Raw genomic sequence first — 19103 nt, forward strand, 5'->3', positions numbered from 1 at the left:
CCCCCACTTCCGTCACAGTTGTGACGATTTGGGTCTGCACCGGAAGTGCCTGTGCTGCCGATGTGGTACCTTTTGACCGCGGTTTCGGTCGCTCTGCCTTGTTTTCCTTGCTGGGTGTTTGCGTCGCGCCATGGCGGTAAGGAGGGCGGGTAGGGCGGGGTTCGCAATGGCCGAACCTTCCCGGGGTCGGGAGACTGAAAACATAGGAAGGACATCAAGGGAAGCGGGTCAGCCAGAGGGGGGCGCCGTGAGGTGGCCCTACGGTACTAGAGCTAGCGGGCGGAATGGAGCCGCGCACGACCATAGAAGTGGTCCGGGAGGGGAGTGAGCGTCAGTACCAGGCTGTCCCAGACCTGGCCGGAGATCTTAGGGGCCTGAAAGGGGGTGGGCGTCAGCCAAGATCTGGACTACTCCAGCAAAGGCCGGAAGGGCGCACCATTCAGCGCCCCTCAGGAGTCCCCCTTGAAGGGGTTGTCAGCCCAAAGCTGCACCAGGGGAACCAGGACATACCAGCCTAGTGTTGGAATTTTCCAGGGTGAGCAAGAGGCGATCGTAGCTAAGGGGTGCAGCACAGATGGTGTCAGCTCTAACCAGGATGGAATGGAGGAGGGGTGGACATCTCTAGGATTGTGCTAGATTGAGCACCATGGGGATCTGGGTTAGGTGCAGGAGTAATTCTGTAGCTAATCAGAGTGGTGGGCAGGGTGAGGAGGACCCTGGCTGAGGAGGGCTTTGACAGCATCTTACCATCCCTCTGCAGCCCAAGGGCAAAGTGGGCACGAGAGGGAAGAAGCAGATATTTGAAGAGAACAGAGAGACTCTGAAGTTCTATTTGCGGATCATACTGGGGGCAAATGTAAGTGCCTTCCTCCTTTCTTCTGTGCCCACCCAAGGTCCCATTGTCCTCATTTCTGGGTGTGTGTGTGTGTGAGTGAGTGAGTGAGTGAGTGAGGGGGTGGTATGTGACAGCCATGTGTAGTTTTCCAGAAGAAAACTACAATTAAAGAAAGGAGAATGGACCCTGGCACAAAGAAAGTGCTGAGTAGTCAAAACAAAACAAAACCAAAAAAACCAAATGAGGGTTTGAGTCTCAGATGAACTTCAGCCCATTCTTCTGATCCCAAATACACAGGGCCTTCTTTCCTGGACTGACACATCAGAGGGGAGCCGGGGTACTCAGGACACAGGGAACAGACCCCTTTCCCCCACAACCCTATGAGAAACAACTTGTCTCTTTCCACAGCCTGGCCTAACTTTTGGTCACAGTCTAGGGAGACCCGTGGTTTAGGGTAGGTTTTGATTCCAGCCTGACCATGTATCTGCTTACAGGCCATTTACTGTCTTGTGACCTTGGTGTTCTTCTACTCATCTGCCTCATTTTGGGCCTGGGTAAGTGTCCCCTTTCCTGGGGAGTGGGTGAGTGTGTAGGGTTAGTGGCTGGTCTTTGATACCATTCTTATTCTGCAGATGGCCCTGGGCTTTAGCCTGGCAGTATATGGGGCCAGCTACCACTCTATGAGCTCAATGGCACGGGCAGCCTTTTCTGAGGATGGGGCCCTGATGGATGGTGGAATGGATCTCAACATGGAGCAGGGCATGGCAGAGTGAGTGTCCCCCGCTGCCAGCCCAGGTGAGCGGCCCCAGGGCTGGGGTTTTGGGGCCCAGATAGCCCAAGACCCACAATTGCCCACAACTTGAAAGGGTAGAAGGGAGATGAACTGGGGCCCATCTCCTATTTTTGGCCCTTGCAGCCTCCTTTCTATTCACAGGCACCTTAAGGATGTGATTCTACTGACAGCCATCGTGCAAGTGCTCAGCTGCTTCTCCCTCTACATCTGGTCCTTCTGGCTTCTGGTGCGTGGGTTGTAGGGCTCCCGAGAAGAGACTGGGGCATCTAAACTTTCTATTCTTTCATTTCCTGCACCAGGCTTCAAGTTAACTTTTCTGTCCTAGGCTCCGGGCCGGGCCCTTTACCTTCTGTGGGTGAATGTGTTGGGCCCTTGGTTCACAGCAGACAGTGGCACCCCAGCACCAGAGCACAATGAGAAACGGCAACGCCGACAGGAGCGGCGGCAGATGAAGCGGTTATAGCCACTGACATTATGGCCACAGGCTGCAAGGCCCCCATGCCAGGAGCAAGGAGGGCCTCGTCCAGGGCCCAAAAGCGGTCTAAGGTATAGGATTGTTAAATAAATGGCTCAGAATGTGGCTAATGGCTGTGTGGGTGATAATGAGGGCGAGACAGGAAGAGCCAGTCGTTTGGTATTAGCCTCCTGCTACAGACTAAGTGTGGTACCTTCAAAGAAGGAAGAGAGTCTTGGATTGGCTAGGAAAACTTTATTATACTCCATGCATTCAGGGAGCTCATACAAGTACATATACACACACAAACACACAATTGCATACAGGCACACACAGCTAATACTGCTCAAGGCACTGTCCACTGGGCACACAGTGGCCTTAGGGTTGAGAAAAGGCCCAGAATTCTGCTTTGATTCCTCCTCATTCTCTAGTCTCTTACATTGCAGGCTGAGGCCCGTCCATGTCCTAGAGGCAGTACCTTCACACCTCCAGGCCAGGACCCTTGCTCAGTCCCAGTGCCTGCACCAGGTCCTCTCCGAGCCCGCTCTTCAACGTCCGTCTCACTGCAGGAACAGAGCAGAGTTAGAGAGGGTTGATGTGGTTAAGGTGGGTAGTGGGCGTTTGGGGAGTACTCACAAGACTTGCGGTTGCCACGGGACCGCTTGCGCTCCCGAGCAGCTAAGGCCCGAGGACTGCTCTTGGTCACTGACTGTACCAGCAGGTCCATGATCTCATCTGAAGTGTCACTGGGTAAATTGGAGACTGGGGGTTCTTCTGGGGGTGCAGTGGAGGGCCCCATTGCTGTAGGCATGACTGGGGAGGTGCTCTGGACCATTCCTGAGAGAGGCCAGATAGAGAAGTCAGGATAAGGTGACCCCAAAGCCCATTGCCCCCAGTGGCCATAGGTCCCACCTCTGCTGCGGCGGCCATGTGTGGTGTCCTCCGGCTTGCTGGTCAGCAGACTCTTCATGCTGGCATGACTGTCAGCATCACCCCGCCCTGGCCCACTGCCCACGGCCACTGGGACAGATGGGTTGCTGGGGACTTCCCCAGCCACACCTGAGAACTTTTCTGTCTGTAGAGGGGAGAAGGGTGAGCTGGGCGCAGGGGAAAGAAACCACGGGGGTGGCAGTCCAAACCTGGAAAAGGTACCTACCTCAGTGATCATGCGGCCCCGTGTCTTGTTGCGCTCACGGTACGTGGCCCGCTTTTGCTGCTGCTGTAGCACCCGTTCCCGGCAAGTCCGATACTCCAGTGCGAACTCACGCAGCGTGTGGCAGAACTGCATGATGCGCACTTCCCGGGCTGCCTGGGCCGTGTACCCCAGGTACAACAGGAAGGCATGGAACCTAGGCAGGTTGGGGTGGGGAGGGATGGTGAGTCCTGCTTAGGGTGTGAGGGATGGTGATAGCAGTCCTGCCCTCTGCCCATGTCCCCACCTGTTGCAGACACGGCGGTGTACTACCCGCAGCATGGCAACACGGCGGCCACACTGGGCCAGGAAGTGGGTGAGGCGGGCACGTAGGGCTGGGGCCAGCTCGTGTTTGGCCAAGTTCCGTAGACTCTCCTCAGCTGCCCGGCTCCGACGCTCCAGCTGCCCCAGGTTCTCAGTCAGCTGCTCAAAGTCCACCTGGAAAGGCAGGGGGTATGCATGTTGTCCCCCCGAAGACAGGCACCACCTGAGGCTGCCTCTGTCAGGCCAGCCAGTCTGGTCCCTAGAGATATAGAGAGCCAAAAAGCCTCCGCCTGCCCTCCAAAAGCTCACAGTCTAATCCAGGAAAGAGACAAGTCCATTTGATCTAATGGGGAATGGAAAAGCTCTCTTGAGGGAAGTGGTGGCTAAATGAAGACCCAAAGACAGTAGGTGTAGCCAGGCCAATAGAGGAAAGAATGTTTCTGGCAGAGGATACAGCCCACACAACACCTGTAGCTGAGCACACTCTGGCACAGTAGCCCGAACACAGAGGAAAAGCCAGCCCCAGAAAGCAGCACTCCCTTTTGCCATGGCTGGTCTTAGTCAAGCCTCTGGCTGGTGCTAACCTTGGCACAGCGAGTCAGGGCAGGTATTTCTGAGTAGAGGTCAGAGGAATCAGGCCGGGTCTGGAGAACCAAGGAACAGAGATGGTGCAGCAGTGACTGTCGGCGCACTGTATCCTTCACCTCTGACACCTTCTCCAGGTAGCTCAGCTCAAAGCCGCTGCTCTGAAAGGACCCCATCTGAGCCTGGGCCTAGCAGGCTCCAGAGCCCTGGCCCCCAGCCCTCATGCACTCCCACTAACCTGGGAACCGTTGAGGAAGTTGCCCACAGCCAACAGGGTGGCCAGGATACAGCGGAAGGTGGCATTTTGCACCAGCTGTTCCATGCCCACTTTCAGGTCAAATAGCGGCTCTGCGATTTCCTGGAGTGGGAGACAAAGGACTCTCAAGCTACCTGGTCCTTGTGCTCACCTGCCCCACTTCCTGCCATATGCCATGACCTAAGTACCCGTTCCATGCTGTCATAGTCCAGCTTGAAGGCCCAGAGTTGTAGGCGTGCGGCCAGGCCCCCAATGGAGGCAAGGGTCATCAGGAAATTCTCAGCTGGGCCCAGGGGTATGTCAGGATTGGCCAGCTGGGCCTCCTCAATCTTCTGCCGCTCCTCTTCCGTGGGCATCATAGTCAGCAGTTTCTGAGGATGCAACCACCACCCCACACGAAGTCCCCTCAGTGCTGGCCTGAGGCCTCAGATGTTGGTCTTGACTCATCCCTAGGTCATTTGGTCATTTGGGGTATCCCCAGGGCCTGGGGAACTGCTCTGTAGAAATGCTAAGCCCATGCCCACCATTGGGAGGGACAGGAAATGCCCACTGACCAAAGGAGAGGGCCAGACCTCGCACCTCCCTGTCACACCCTTAGCTGGTATCCCTACCTCAATGCCATCCTTGCTGACAGCAAACTCATCAAAGTTGAGCAGGGCAGCCTTAATGACATGCACAGGTGGCAGGGTGGTTAGGCCAATGTTGATAGCGTTGCTGCGCTTGGGGTCCAGCACTGTGGTCATTGTCCGGCGGCCCTCACCAGCTTTCTTTAAAGTTGGCAAGAGGGCAGTGTAAGATTGGGAAAGGGACTAGCTGGGGCAACAATCTACAAGGGCACTCTAAATAGCCCCTTAAATAGCCAGATGGTGGGGGCACCCCACAACCAGGGATCTGGGATATGTAAGGCCTTGGGATGAGCTTAGATTCTAGTTAGGGCTAGGCTCTGCTGATTCCTTGTTGAGAAACCTCAGACAAGACTCAATGCCTTTCTTTGCCTTGGTTTCCCCATGTGGGAAATGAGTGGCTGTCCCTGGCAGTTCAGACCCTTCAGTTCTGATTCCCTCCTCTTTCTGCTGGGGTTACCTTGCAGATGAGGGTGGGTTTACCTTGGAAGGCAGCACATCTTTGGCACGGGACTCAAACAAGTGTTCCAGCCGGGCTGTGTCTACCGAGACAGGTTCCAGTGAGGCCCACAGTGTGGGGCAGGGCCCAAAGCGGCTCCCAGAGCCTTCATGACCCCCAGCCAGCTTTAGCTCCCGCCAGAAGAGTTTTACTGTCTTCCTCTTGGTGGGGAGGGCTAAACCATCGGGTGCTGAGGGAGGAAGGGGAGTGATGGGAGGTGGAGGTGGTGGGAGTGAGCCTTTGATGGGTGGGGGAGGTGGGGGTGGAGGAGGTGGGCCACCTCCAGAGAGCACAGGCAGTGGAGGCGGTGGGGGTGGGACCCCTTTCCCAGCCTCCACAGCCTCCATGTTCAGCATGTCCTCGTCTTCATCCTCCCCCAAATCTGAGAAGTCCAGGTCTCCAATGCAGAGCTTAGGTACACGGATAGGGAATTCCTGAATGGGCTCAGCTTTGGGGCTTGGTGGGGCCAGTGGCTCCTTGGGCTCTGGCTCAAGGCTCCGCTGGGCCCGGAGCAGACTTCGGGGAGCAGGGCTCTGGGGTGTTCTGGGTGCAGGGCCTGGTTCTGGGGAGCCCCATAGTTCCCGGGTATCTAGAGAAGAGAAGCAGCTGTCAGTGTCACGCCCTCTGGAGCTGTAGGGCAACATGAGTGGATTCTGCCCACCCACCTACTCACCTGGGTGTCCATCAGCCTCATCAGGCATGGCCTCAGCCAGTGTCTCTGCTCGGCCCTGGGCCAGTGCAGCCTGCTTCTCTGTTTCTGCTGCTGCCACATTCTCCAGGAACCGGGCTCTGAGGGGAGGTACTTGTCAGTGAGGGTGTCTGACATACCCCAGCCCAGGGTGGTGTACATGCCTTGCTGGGCCCCTGGGCACTGCCCCAAATTGCAGGCACACACAGACATACAGAAAACAGTCCATGCGCTGAGCAGACCCAGGACTTGCCCTCCCAAGGCAGCCCCTGTTCATTCCTCCACATCTGGGGAGGGTCACTGCCAACCCAGCATTCCCAGGTCAACATATGGGGAGAAGTTCTACTTAACAGCTAACTTGCAACCTTGCTGCTGTTCACATTCACTGTCTGATTCTAGACCCTTAGAGCAGGGGAAGGGGATAGCTGTTCCAATGGGCACACCAGGCTGTCCCATGTCTGGTAGCTTCTGAGAGCTATGACCCATGTCTAGAAAAGGGCCTGGGAAACAAGCATTCAGCTCAAGAGTCCCATGCTTTACTGAGTGAGCTACCACAACAGGCATTCAATTTATGTTGGAATAATGAATGTGATCCAGTGTCTATTTTTCAGCCCCTCTAGCCTTTGTTGGCCTTCAGTCCCTGCCCTTCTTCCCTCAGCCCTAGGTTGCTCCTCCACCCCTATACCACACAGCACCCTAGATCCTAGCCCCCTTCCCTATTCCTGGGCTGAGGACATGGAAGAATGGGCTCCAGATTGGGAGTCTGTATCTTCATTTCTGGTTGAAACTCGTTAAGGTGTCACTATTGAACACTATGACCCCAGTGAACTGCTTCCCAGTGCTTGGTCCTTGGGTAACAAAGGAGGGCTATGTATGGGAGAGGATGGGCCTGAGAGTCCCCCAGCTCTGGCTGCATGAGGCACATGGAACCCCCGCTGGGGGAAGCAATGCTGAAGCCCTGAGCAAATGGCAGGCCTGGCAGGCTGGCCTCTGTACTTACTCCAGCACTGCCTGCTCAGTAGGGGACTGAGAGACAGGTGGGCTCTCAGGGGCCCTGGGTAGGGGGGATGAGAGGAAGAGATGGTAATTATGGTGCCTGCTCCACTCCAAAACCCAGTTGCTTGTACCCACACACAGCTGGGCAGTAATATCAGGGGTTCCTTCCCAGCCCCAGTGGAAAGAGGAGGGGTGGGGGTGACAGGACATGAAGAAACTGGAAATGGAGGGGACAGACTGACATGAAGCAGGACAGGGCATAAGTAAGAGACAAAGAACAAGAGAGTCAAGAGACAGTGACAGAGAAATAAAGAAGGGGGGCAAGGAGATAGATGACAAAGGGCAAAGACAGGCAGAATGCCAGAAAGAGATGAGGAGACAAGCAGGAGGAGTAAGAGGTCCAGTCAGGGCTGAACCCCACTCCCCAGCAGTCACTTACCAAACAGGAGCAGTTTGGTGAAGTCTGGAAAGAAAGAGAAAGCATGCGTCTGGGCAGAGGAGTTTGGGCAGAGGAGGCGGAGGGCCTGTGGAGGGGCTCAGTGGAGGGACAGCTGGAGAGAGGACTCTAGGGGTGGCCTCCACTATCTTCCTACTTACTTATAGATGCTCCTCTCGCTGGAGCTGTCGGCTGATGGCCCCACAGAGATGGCAGGAAAGAGGTTCACCGAGGTAAGGAGGCCAGAAGCAGGGCCCACGAGGCTGGAGTTCAAGCTTGTCGACAGGGCAGGGCCAGTGGAGTAGGTGGAGGTTACCGTTGAGGCCAGGTCTGAGGGGCTGGAGGTGGGGCCTGTCTGTGAGGCGGGGCCTGCGCGGCTAGAGACAGGGCCTGTGGGGCTGGAGGCGGGGCTTATCAACACACAAGGCCACTGCAGGCAGATCCACACCTCCCCAAGTGCTAGGGCAAGTTCTATCTTACCCAGGCTCCGTGGAGCGCAAAGGGCAGCTCCCGCCTTCTAGAGATCGGCGGCTCCTCTTGCCCTCCTCTGAAGAGGGCTTTCTGCGTTCCCGCCTTCCACCTGCAGCGGCTTCATCAATGTCTCCATCCTCTAACCGCAGGGCATTCTAGTGGAGGTAGACCCAGATGTGAGCCGCTGGCGAACTGCACCTCCTTCTTCCCCGCCAGTTGTGCCCAGGTGACCCAGCCCACCTCATAGAGCACAAGCTGTGTGCGCAGGTCCACATCAGTACCCGAGGTGCCCAAATGGCGCTGGACCAGGGCCTCCATGCCTTGCTGCTCCAGTGCATCTGTCACATCATAGAAGGTGTCCTGGTCCGGGAGTGCTGCCAGTGTCTAGAGGGTGGGGATGGGAGGGCAAGGCTAAGGCTGGTGGAGACCGGAAGTCAGGAACCTAAGGGGCCCAGAATTGGCACCTGGTTCCCCCCTATTCGGCCATACCCACCTTGTTGATGAGGGTGACTGTGTACACCAACAACTCAGGGTCAGCGCCATTCTTCTCCTCCAGGATGGACACCAGATTGGCCCAAGGAAGACAGCCTGACACAGAAAGGGGAGCAGTCATGCGGGGACAGGTAGGAGAGAGGGCTCTGAGTGGGGGTTGAGGGGGGAGAAGGAACAGTCTCTCACCTGTAGAGCTGGCCACAGAACTGACAGCATGGATAAGCAGCGGTGCATTGTTCTCAGAGTATTCCACAAACACCAGCAGCAGCTTCAGGGCTGTCTTCACCACCAAGCGGGACTAGGGGGAGGGGTCACCACATATGAGTGGGGCTTGGGCCAGACTTGTATCAGCTCCTGGTGGGGAGGGGTAAGGGCTTCTGGGGCTGGACTTAAAGAGGAGAGTCTAGGCAGAAAGACCCTGGCCCCAGAACCAGGTGTTGGAGTACGTTCTAGACTTAGACGAGCCTCAGACTCATTCAATTCCAGCCCACTTTGCAGAATAGGAGACTGAGGTCCAGAGAGAGGCAGTGGGAAAAGGGTGCATGGCTGTGTGGAGGACCACTTACCATGCTGGCACACAGTGTGTACAGCCACTGTACAGTCTCACTGTGGGCCACCACCCCTAGCATCCCATCCACAAAAAGCATCAGCTGGCCTAGTGCTGGGGACACAGAGACAAGAAGAGGTCAGTAAGGGGTCACTGAAGGCAGGGGTCATGGGGGAGGAGTTGGACTTACCTCGGAGGATGTAGGTCTGGTAGTTGTGGTCGGCAGCAGCACCCACACGGATCAGGCAACTCAGCCCCTCTGAGTGTACAAATTCAGGCACCAGGTCCTTGTCCTCCTGGGGGCACCATGGGGAAATTTAAGCAGGGCTCAGGCTGGACACCCACCCCCAGCCCACTTCTGGGCCTCACCTGGAAGATCTGCTTTAGTGAGAAGAGGGAACGGCGGAGCTCAGGGCCACTGGAGCCATACAACTTTTCTGCAAGGGGTAGGTGGGCATGGAAACCTCAAGGGGACACAACCCCCCACCAAAGAATATTCTAGTGCCTGAGCCCCCTACCTCCTCCACTCCCTGACTCTGGGCAACCCCCAATCCGGTTTAGTTGCAACATCAGCCCTAGCCCTGAAAGGAGAGGTCAGGATAGGAGTGGGAAGGGGCCACACATCCTTTCTCCCATGTGCTTTGTCCACTGTCCAGCACAGGCCTGAAAGAAACTGAGCCAGCAGCGCTGGGGAGGGGCATTCTTGGACACTAATGTCCTCATACACTCACCCAAGATGGCATTGACCCTCACGGAGAGTTGAGTACGCAGGATAAGTGTAGGCTTTCGCCCTTTGCTGGAATTAAGCAGCCTAGTCAGCAGTTTTCAGGCCATTCCTCAGGGTCCCTGCCCCCCACACCAAGGCAGCTAAACACCACCCCACATGCCACTCCTGGCCCAACTCCCTCCTCCTCAACAGGAGGGTTTGTGCAAACATAGGTATCTCAGGTATGTGGGAGATCACACACGTCCCGCCCCCGCCCCCCCCCCCCCCCCCCCATCCCAGGCATCAGGTAACACTGGCCAGGGATTCCCCTGGCACAGTCGTGTGGGGTGGCATGGCAGGAGGTGACTCTCAGCCTAGGCTAGAGATCAGGTGTCTTGGCTGCTGACACCTGAGCCAGCCCCTGGTGGAGGCAAGGGTAGGGGCCAGCCTTGCCTTCCTGGTCCCATGAGCTCTGACCTGATCTCTTCATAGAAGCCCTCCAGCATCTCCCGCTGCTCTTCCAGAGAAAGCTCAGGGTCCAGGTAGTATCCAGAGGGAGACACTTGTAGAGCACAGTCCTCCAGCTGGGGGCAAAGGGAATAGTTGTCAGGGCTGGGAAAGAGGTGGTAGAGATATGTATGGAGACCCCATGACCTTCTACTTCCACTCAGAGAGCCAGCAGAGCGGCATACCACAGGGTGTATGCTGCAGCCATGCATTCCTTCAGCAGTCATTTCTCATGGGCCTACTGTGCACGAAGCCCATCTACCTCAGGTGCCAGGCTTTCTTGCCCTTTGAATGTGCTATGTCTTCTGGCTAACACCTACCATTCTGCATGTTTCAGATTAGGTAATGCTTTTTTGGAACACTTTCCTGAACTCCTGTAGCCAGTGCTATGCAACCCGTTCCACCCCATGTGTGAGGCCTTCCATACAGCATTATAATATCCTAGACACTAGTCTCCTTCCCCACTAACCATGAGATCTCTGGGTTCAGGCAGCATGTCTGTCTTGCCCCATGCTATATCTGCAGAGCTTAGCACAGCCCTATGGCTCACAGTAAGTGCTCACTAAACATGTTGAGCTCATGAACATGAATAAGGAAAGGGAATGGAATATGGGAGGAAGTTCCTGCCTTCAAGGAAGTTCACAGCCCTGGGGGTGATAAGCTGCATCCACAAAGCGTTCAAGCCCAGGGAGAAAGTGTTAAGAATATTGGTGCAAACCCAGCTGGAAGGAGTGTGTGTGTGTGTGTGTGTGTGTGTGTGTGTGTGTGTGGTATGTTTGTCTCCCTGAATTGAGACAGCGAGGAACAGTGAGTAATCCATAGGCTATCGGTCCCTTCAGGCCTCAGGGTCTTTGCCCTGCCCCAAGTGAGCTAGACCTCAGAGGCCTCCAAGGGGCCTGTTAAAAACTAGGTTTTAGGGTCTGACTCTATCAGTCTGTAGCAGGTCCCTGAAACCTGCATTGTACGAGGCACACATTCTATCCGTGTGTGTGCTTCCCAAGTATCTCTATCATGCCCCCGGCCCGGCTCCCCTTTACTACCACCAGGCATGACACTTGGCCTCTTGAGAAGTACCTGTAGAGAAGTGACTCCTGAGAGTCTGAGGGCAGCACTGTGCCTCTCCCAGACACTTCCCCCATAGCACAGAGCCAGTATGCAGGGCTCAGCAAAGTCCCCTTGTATTGAGTGGCCCTGCTCCTTGGGTTGCTATGGCCCAGGGAGAGCCCACCTCTGGAGAAGCAGAGTATTTTCTGGTTTCCATCTTACTGGGAAAGTCAGTCCCAACATCTGTCCCACTGTTCTGTCAGCACTGCCCTGCTCTGGGCCCAGTCCAAGGACTTACAGCTGCTGTTGGTCCCCTGGGAGAAAGGGAGCCCAGCTCCTACCCCTACCCGTTTCTGCTTTATACTCTGCTCATGTCTGAGAGACTGACCTAGCTCCTTCCTGGCAGTTCAGCCTGTGAGGCCCTTGGGTGACACCCCCCCCTCCCCTTCCCCCACTCCCCCCACCCCCGCCTTGCCTGGGACATGGGACATAGGACAAACACTCCAGCCTGTTCTCTGTCCCACTTCCTGCCTGGCTGCCTGCCCTCCCTTGGGCGCCTTGGGCGGGCCTGGCCTCTCTCCCCTCCCTGAGAGCAGAGTCATCTTCTCCAGGGCCTAGTGGGAACAGGCGTGAGATGGGGCGGCAAGGCCCCAGGCCTGGGGTACTTTATCTTGGGCCAGCTCAGCTGAGGGCAGCCCCACATTCCTCCTGATCCCTCTTCCCACATGGTGACTCAGCAGCCTACCCACTCCACCCCCATCCAGGCATAGCTGCATCTCCTTCCACCTTGGACTAGAGGATTCTAGGACCCTAGAGAAACATATCCACACAGCCTGGCACAGCCCCAGAGAAACAAACCCCTTCAGGGATCCCCCAAATCACACATATATGGAATAGCTCATTCATGCAAACATTCGTGAACCAGGCTGATTTTAGGTGCTGAAGACATAGTGGGGAGCCCAGCTGGGGAGGGCCAGCAGCCTTACCTCAGAAAAAGGCCACAAGTGGCTGCCTGGGTGGCTCAGTTGGTTAAGTGTCCAATTTGATTTTAGCTCAGGTCATGATCTCATGGTTTGTGGGATTGAGCCCCCATCAGGCTCTGCACTGACAGTGGGAAGCCTACTTGGGATTCTCTCTCTCCCCCTCTCTGTCCCTTCCCCATGCTTGTGCTATCTCTCTCAAAATAAATAAATAAACATTAAAAAAAAAAAAAAAAAAAGACCACAGGGGCGCCTGGGTGGCTCAGTCGGTTAAGCGTCCGACTTTGGCTCAGGTCATGATCTCGCGGTCTGTGAGTTCGAGCCCCGCGTCTGGCTCTGTGCTGACAGCTTAGACCCTGGAGCCTGCTTCGGATTTTGTGTCTTCCTCTCTCTCTGACCCTCCCCCGTTCATGCTCTGTCTCTCTCTGTCTCAAAAATAAATAAACATTTAAAAAAAATAAAAAAAGACCACAAATAAATATAGAAGCACAACTGCCATGAGTGCTAAGAAAGGAGAGGGGCAGAGTGCCATAAAGGTAAACACTGGAGGGTGATTATATTATACCTGGTATGTACTTCCACACCCAGGTTTACGATCTGGTGTGTGTGTGTGTGTGTGTGTGTGTGTGTGTGTGTGCACATACACGCTCTGGAGGAGCACAAGCCCAAGAAGCACACGTACAGAAAGCTCGGATCAAGCAGGATGTCTTCCCCTCCTGCAAGCACACTTACATGCTATAATCCCAAGTAAGCAAAGAATGGCCCTCTCCTTCCAGGATACTTGCATCTATTTGGGGTAGAGTCCTGAAGGCCAAGTGCTCTATCACCCAGCCTCCTCAGATGAGCAGATTTAAACCCTTTCCCTCCATGGTGGCAGCAGTGGCCTCCCTAGCCACTTTGTCTTATTCTTCCAGGGCCCCATTTCTAGGAAGAAGTCCAGAGGTAACAGCCAGCCCAGAGCCTCCAGGTTGGTGCCCCTCTCCCCTAACCTAGTTGCCTGTCCTGGGTAGAGATGGGGGGTGATAGGCTAGGATAGCAAAGAACAGAGACTTCCAGTCAGCTGGATGGTGCTTGTCCCTCACACCCCTGCCCCCTTCCTCGGGTCACCCTTCTGAGAGCCAAACCTCTGGTACTTGTTTCTCACACCCTGGGGCTGGGCCAGGCCAGAGTAAGCCTGAACCCTGGTCCCTGCTGACAGCGCTTAGGGTCAGCACAGGGCCAGCATGGGCTCATATCCTTGACTCCCTCCTGGCTCTTGTCTTTCATGCTTTTCTGTGTCTTAGAGTGGAGTCCTCTCCATTCTTCCCAGGCTCAGACCCTCCCTTCAGCATCCAGCCCACTTTTTCTTGGTTCTCTGGGTTCAAGCTTTTCTGGCAGCCGAAACCAACTTGTTACATATGATTTTAAATGCAGGGCCAAACTGAGGAGACCATGGTGTCTACTCCCCAGTATTTTTCATAACTGCAAATCAGTCAAGAATGGTCACGCCAGGGGCAGGGAAAGAAGATGGAGAAGAGGGCAGAATTATATGCTGAAGGACTCCTATTTTAGGAAATGATTTTGTTGCTTTTTTCTTCTGCTTTCCTATAAACACAAGACCCTTGGGGCACCTGGCTGGCTCAATCGGAGGAACTCTAGATTTCAGGGTCATGATTTGAGCCCCATATTGGGTATAGAGATTGCTTAAATAATAACTAACGAAATAAATAAATAAATAAATAAAATTTAAACACGAGAGAGACCCTGTGCTCTAACAACCCTCCTTCTCCTGTTATCTTGGGTTTCCAATTAGACCATGACTTCCTAGATGAGACACTATGGATGGGCCTTGAGGAGGGAAATCCATATTAGTTATGCCTCCTCTGTGTCACATACCAGCTTGCCTAGTTGTTTGAATCTCCTGATAATCCTTTTTTTAATGTTTATTTATTTATTTTGAGAGACAGGGAGTGCACGCACATGTGTGAGCACAGGCACACACAGGGGAGTGGCAGAGAGGAGAGGGAGAATCCTAAGTAGGCTCTACTGTCAGCACAGAGCCTGACACAGGGCTAGATCAGGAATTGTGAGATCATGACCTGAGCCAAATCAAGAGGCAGATGCCTGGGGCACCTGGGTGGCTCAGTCAGGTAAGCATCGACTTCAGCTCAGGTCATGATCTCATGATTTGTGAATTCAAGACCCATGTCAGGCTCTGAGCTAGCTCAGAGCCTGGAGCCTGCTTCAAACTGTGTCTCCCTCTCTCTCTGCCCCTTCCCTGCTCATGCGCTGTCTCTGTGTGTGTGTCTCTTTCTCTCAAAAATAAATAAACACTTGGGGCGCCTGGGTGGCGCAGTCGGTTAAGCGTCCGACTTCAGCCAGGTCACGATCTCGCGGTCCGTGAGTTCGAGCCCCGCGTCGGGCTCTGGGCCGATGGCTCAGAGCCTGAAGCCTGTTTACGATTCTGTGTCTCCCTCTCTCTCTGACCCTCCCCCGTTCATGCTCTGTCTCTCTCTGTCCCAAAAATAAACGCTGAAAAAAAAAATTAAAAATAAATAAATAAATAAATAAATAAATAAACAAACAAACACTTAGAAAAAAAAAAAGAGTTGGGTGCTTAACTGACTAAGCAATCCAGGTGTCCCAGACAATTTTTTTTTTAACTTTTATTTACTTAAGTAATCTCTGTACTCACCATGGGGCTCCAATTCATGACCCTGAGATCAAGAGTCACATGCTCTTCCAACTGAGCCAGCCAAGCCCCCTTCTCCTGATAATCCTTTTATAGGTGAGGAAACCAAAGCTCAGAACTTCAGTGAATATGCCCTAGGCTGCACAACCAGGATTGGAACCAGGGCTAACTGAGGCTAGATCTTGAATGGATGGACTTTGGAAGTGCTCCAGGAAACCTTGGAGGGGAGGTGGAGGGAGGGTTGGAGCCTGTAGTGTTGTCAAGGGCGAAAGACCACCCCTCAGCTTTCTGGACTCTGCAAATACCCCAAACTGGTCCTCAGATTTGTAGCAAGCAAAGGAACACCAGTGAACACACACACATCATACACACCAAGGTAACAGTGCCTAAATCTGCAAGGATCTAAGTCCTGAGGTTGCTCACCAGGCTGCAGCCCAGGCTCCCTACCCCAGAATGACCAGTAAATTGGACATGGTGGTCCCAGGAAAAGCTGGAAGAAGGCCATGATCCATGCCCACATCCCAATCTTCTAGTATCCCCCAAAGACCTCCATATCAGGAGAATAAATGGCTCAATTCATCACCAGAGCACCTCATCTTACCCTTAAGAATCCTCTGGGACCCCTCCAGTTGGTCCCTGTCCAAGCAGGTCAGGTTCACACTTAAGCCCCCTTGCAACAACTGCTCCTGAGGGGTAAACTGGGGCTGGAGTAGGGACGGTGCAAGGTCAGGAAATATTCCAGGACAGTGCCACCCCTGTCCTTCTCTAATGTTTAGCCACAGCTGGGGAAACAGTTACTGGTGACAGAAAGTTTTCTAGGGTTATCCCTGCTGCTAGAAGTAGGGGGCTCCTCTGGCCTTTGCATCAGGGACCGAGCAGCATTTGGGTCTCTCTGCCCAGAGTCCACGGAGAAGTCAGTGCTATCTCAGATGTGGCAGGGTTTATAGGTGTCCGAGAGGGGCTCCTGAGGCATTGCCCAGAAGAGCAAAAGGTAGCAGAACTCTGGGTAAAGAGATAAAATGCAGGGCCGGAGGGCCAGGTCTCCTCTGGGCAGAAGCAGGTCCCTGGACTGGGAGAGGCTTGCAACAGAGGGAAGACAGATACTTCTAAATTCCCCTGGGGACACCAGGCATGGCCCAAGGCATTGCCAGGACCCTCTCCACCCCCTTCCACCGGCCCCCTTCCCAAGGCCAGGAGATGAGTCAGAGGCTGTGGCTAGGAGCTTCCTCCTAGACTAGGAGGAAATGAGCAAGGCCTTCTCAGATCTGAAAGCTCTAAACAGTTTAAAAAGGAAGCCCCCAGGGGAACTCTAGTGGCTGGGCCCAGCCCAATGGGGTGCATGGGGTGGAGCCCCAGAGAGAAAGTGGGCTGGGCCTTTGTGCTTTCCCAGGGTCTGCAGGGATGACAGTCAGTGCCCAGAATGGGAGGGTACATGTCCACTTGGCTGTGTCCTGTTCCCCTACTAGACAAATGTACAGAGGATAAAGCATTGAGTAAGTAGAGACCCCCTCCCTCTTATTTCTGCTCTCAGCCTAGAATGGGAATGCCTGGGTTTCTGGGCCACCTTTCCTCTCTATAGGGCTATCTAGGCAGGTTTGAGTCGTGTCTGTGCCCCTGGGGCACACCCTTATAGGACTCGGGGAGGAACCAGCTGTTGACATTTCCTGCAAGGAGGAGCCCTGCTCCCCTTCTCTCAGCTCTCTGATGTTCCTCCCCCTACCCTATTCTCAGCCCTTCTTCCTTCAGCCTTCTATTCTGGGGCTGTGGTCACAGTTTATATTTGGGATGAACACATCACAGTGTATCTGACCATTCCTGGCAGAACTGCCAGCCCCAGGAAGTCCTGGCTACAGGCACAGTAGTAACCCAGTGTGCCCACCAGCATATCCTGCCTGTGTCCTCAGGTACACCAAGTGGAATATCCTAAAAGTGAGGAGCCCAGGAATGTCTACGCTGGGGGGTACTTAACACATTCTCAATCTGAGCTCAGTGGTGTCCTTAGCTAGGGAGCACAGAACAGAGGGCAGAACACCTGGTGCAGTAGGGAGATGGGTCCCTAAATGAGAGGAAGAAGCAAGGGGTGGTTTCTTCCTGTCCCTGACCTCCTAAATCTGCCCCTAATTGGGAAGAGGCGTGTTAGGGCTAAGTCCTGCCCTAGAGTAGCAGTAGAAGGAATACTATGTTCTCTGTAATGCTCCAGGCTTATTTCAGCACCTTATTTCAAGAGTTTCATGAGCCTGAAGGCAGGAATCTGGCCTCAGTTTAGCAGCCCTCTCTCTCCAGTGCCTATCCTGAATTGAAAGTGGCTTCGGGCTGGATGTGCTTCTTCCAGGCGCACCTCAGTTTCCTCCTTTGAACAGGGCAGCACAAAAAGGGTTGCATCAAAATTCTAAAGTGGGCAGTGTACTGCAACCTTCAAGCCGTGGCCTTGAAGCTCGGGCTCTGCCCGGACACGGGCCGCTCCCCGGGGCCAATAATCTCACCAACTCTCCCGCCCGCGCTCAGAGGCGGGGCGGGCCTGCAGAGCAAGGAATGCAGGCTGGGGGCCCGGCGCCCGGGGCACATTCCAGGGGAGACCCCGGGCCCAGGGGGCAAGTTTGCGCAATTCGCCCCCCAGCTAAGGCTGAGAACAAGGGAGGGCACCCCCACCAACTCCCTCTCCTTTTTCTCGCCACTCGGTGAGGACTGGCCGCGGGGAACCCTGGGGGTGGTAGCGCACCTCCCAGAGTCCTGGCCCGGAAACCCAGAGCGCCGGAAAGGGCTGCCTGCGGGGGGCTGAGCTCAGGGAGCCGGAGGGGAGGTAGGGCCAACCATCTGGAAAAGGGCCTCTCCCAGCACTGTGCGCTAGTCGGCTCTGGTACGCAGGCAAACTAGGGCAGGCCGGCGGTTTAAAATTAGCCGGGCTCGCCCCCTCCCTTCTAGCCGTGGGCTGGTGGAGGCTGGAGTACGGGATGGTGGGGGCCGTGACTCAAAGGGCTTTTCCACCAGTGCAGCCACTGGCTCTCTGCGTGTCCCGGGCCAGGTCGCTTCCCGGGGACTCCCCTCACCCCGTGAAGTCTCTCTTCTACTCTCACTCCCTACCCAGGCCCCCACCTACAGGGGCAACGCTCTATGGGGCCGGACCCAATCCAGCCAACAGAAACCGCTCGAAGCTTTTGCCACCCCCAGTGGCCCGCCCCGGTCCGCCCCTCCTCCTGGTCCCGCCCCACCTCACCTGAAGCAGGTGGAAGCTGGTCCTTCCCCAGCTCCGAACTCCTTGTCCGCTACCACCCAAACATCTACCGTCACCTTATCCAGATCGGTTACCCAAGCAGACAGGCAGCGAATGGACCCCGAACACCTCCCCAGATGGGCCTCACTTTGAGGGGGCAGCCAAAGTGGCGCAGACAACAAGCTCCCACCTCCCTTCTTGAGCTTCCCTCAACTTGAGAGGCGTCCCGCGAAAGCGAGGCAGCTTGGACCGTAGGTCCCCAGCCCAAGACTTTCCCGCAGGAACGCACCCACTCCAGCCTCTCCCCGAGGGGTACCTCCCAAAGGCTTTCATGGCGCCGACCATGAACCTTTGATCGCCCCCAACCTTTCTTTAGGCCCCCTCACCTTCAGCGGCGCCGCCAACAGGCGATGCAGCGCGGGTATCTGCGCACTCAGGGGCAGCGCCCCGTCCAGGCTACAGGTGGGGGCTCGGCGCGGCTCCGGGAAGTTGGCACATGCGAAGGGGTCGGTGTCCTCCAAGTACTGCACCCGCACGGTCACCGCTGATACCGGGTCCCCATCTCCGCGGTCTTCCTCGCCCGCCATGGTTCTGTCAGGGGCTCGCGCCGCGCGCCTCCGGGAGGATCCCGGCTACGCCGCGGCGTCTACTCCACTAGCTCGGCTGTCTGGGCCGGGCCGGACCGGACGCTGCTGAGGGGAGGAGCCAGACGGAGGCGGGGCCGAGGAAGGAGGTGGAGCTAAGAGTAGTCCCTGAACACGCAGTGGGGAGCTACCACTGCCGGAGGCGAGGCTTGTCGCCAGCCAGTCAGAGGGCGCGATCGTGATTCCGTTAGTTCACTGGCTCCGCCGGC

At 55.4% G+C, this 19103-nt stretch overlaps 2 protein-coding genes across 9 annotated transcripts; one reads left to right on the forward strand and one right to left on the reverse strand.

Moving 5' to 3' along the window:
• Window positions 1–7: 7 nt before the first annotated feature.
• TMEM208 (transmembrane protein 208) lies at window positions 8–8772 on the forward strand. 4 transcript variants are annotated; one of them, XR_006300148.1, is made up of 7 exons: window positions 8–136; window positions 761–856; window positions 1330–1389; window positions 1468–1604; window positions 1752–1854; window positions 1954–2174; window positions 8649–8706. XR_006300148.1 is itself a non-coding variant. In XM_043599505.1 (6 exons), exons 1-6 carry the CDS (start codon window positions 131–133, stop codon window positions 2089–2091), a joined length of 540 nt encoding a protein of 179 aa, XP_043455440.1. In that variant the 5' UTR covers window positions 8–130; the 3' UTR covers window positions 2092–2208. The 4 variants fall into 4 exon arrangements, 2 of the variants coding, with proteins under 2 accessions (XP_043455440.1, XP_043455441.1); XR_006300149.1 differs by having other exon boundaries at window positions 9–136; window positions 1770–1854; window positions 8649–8772; XM_043599505.1 differs by lacking the exon at window positions 8649–8706 and having other exon boundaries at window positions 1954–2208.
• FHOD1 (formin homology 2 domain containing 1) lies at window positions 2323–18998 on the reverse strand. Of its 5 annotated transcripts, XM_043599443.1 has the most exons (24): window positions 18637–18940; window positions 10315–10421; window positions 9863–9927; window positions 9501–9568; window positions 9322–9427; window positions 9151–9245; window positions 8771–8882; window positions 8586–8680; window positions 8333–8476; window positions 8102–8247; window positions 7783–8019; window positions 7625–7648; window positions 7190–7243; window positions 6175–6290; window positions 5486–6090; window positions 4991–5146; window positions 4568–4750; window positions 4362–4481; window positions 4123–4284; window positions 3522–3712; window positions 3239–3431; window positions 2995–3157; window positions 2719–2919; window positions 2323–2645 (listed from the first exon to the last, which is right to left on the reverse strand). In XM_043599443.1, exons 1-24 carry the CDS (start codon window positions 18835–18837, stop codon window positions 2563–2565), a joined length of 3627 nt encoding a protein of 1208 aa, XP_043455378.1. In that variant the 5' UTR covers window positions 18838–18940; the 3' UTR covers window positions 2323–2562. The 5 variants fall into 5 exon arrangements, with proteins under 5 accessions (XP_043455378.1, XP_043455380.1, XP_043455376.1 ...); XM_043599445.1 differs by lacking the exons at window positions 7190–7243; window positions 7625–7648 and having other exon boundaries at window positions 18637–18998; XM_043599441.1 differs by having other exon boundaries at window positions 2719–3431; window positions 18637–18942.
• Window positions 18999–19103: the final 105 nt, after the last annotated feature.

This window comes from Prionailurus bengalensis, chromosome E2 (genome assembly GCF_016509475.1).
Source record: "Prionailurus bengalensis isolate Pbe53 chromosome E2, Fcat_Pben_1.1_paternal_pri, whole genome shotgun sequence".
Classification (NCBI taxonomy): Eukaryota; Metazoa; Chordata; class Mammalia; order Carnivora; family Felidae; genus Prionailurus; species Prionailurus bengalensis.

Excerpts from the sequence above, each read along its gene's own strand:
- TMEM208 (XM_043599505.1), top strand. Across the intron at positions 1,605-1,751 it reads ATGGAGCAGGGCATGGCAGA|CCTCCTTTCTATTCACAGGC; the intron begins GTGAGTGTCCCC and ends TGGCCCTTGCAG. Across the intron at positions 1,855-1,953 it reads TCTGGTCCTTCTGGCTTCTG|GCTCCGGGCCGGGCCCTTTA; the intron begins GTGCGTGGGTTG and ends TTTCTGTCCTAG.
- FHOD1 (XM_043599441.1), bottom strand. The coding sequence starts at position 18,837 with ATGGCGGGCGAGGAAGACCGCGGAGATGGGGACCCGGTATCAGCGGTG. Across the intron at positions 8,020-8,101 it reads TTGCGCTCCACGGAGCCTGG|CCCCACAGGCCCTGTCTCTA; the intron begins GTAAGATAGAAC and ends CCCCGCCTCCAG. Across the intron at positions 5,147-5,485 it reads AAGATGTGCTGCCTTCCAAG|AAAGCTGGTGAGGGCCGCCG; the intron begins GTAAACCCACCC and ends CCAACTTTAAAG.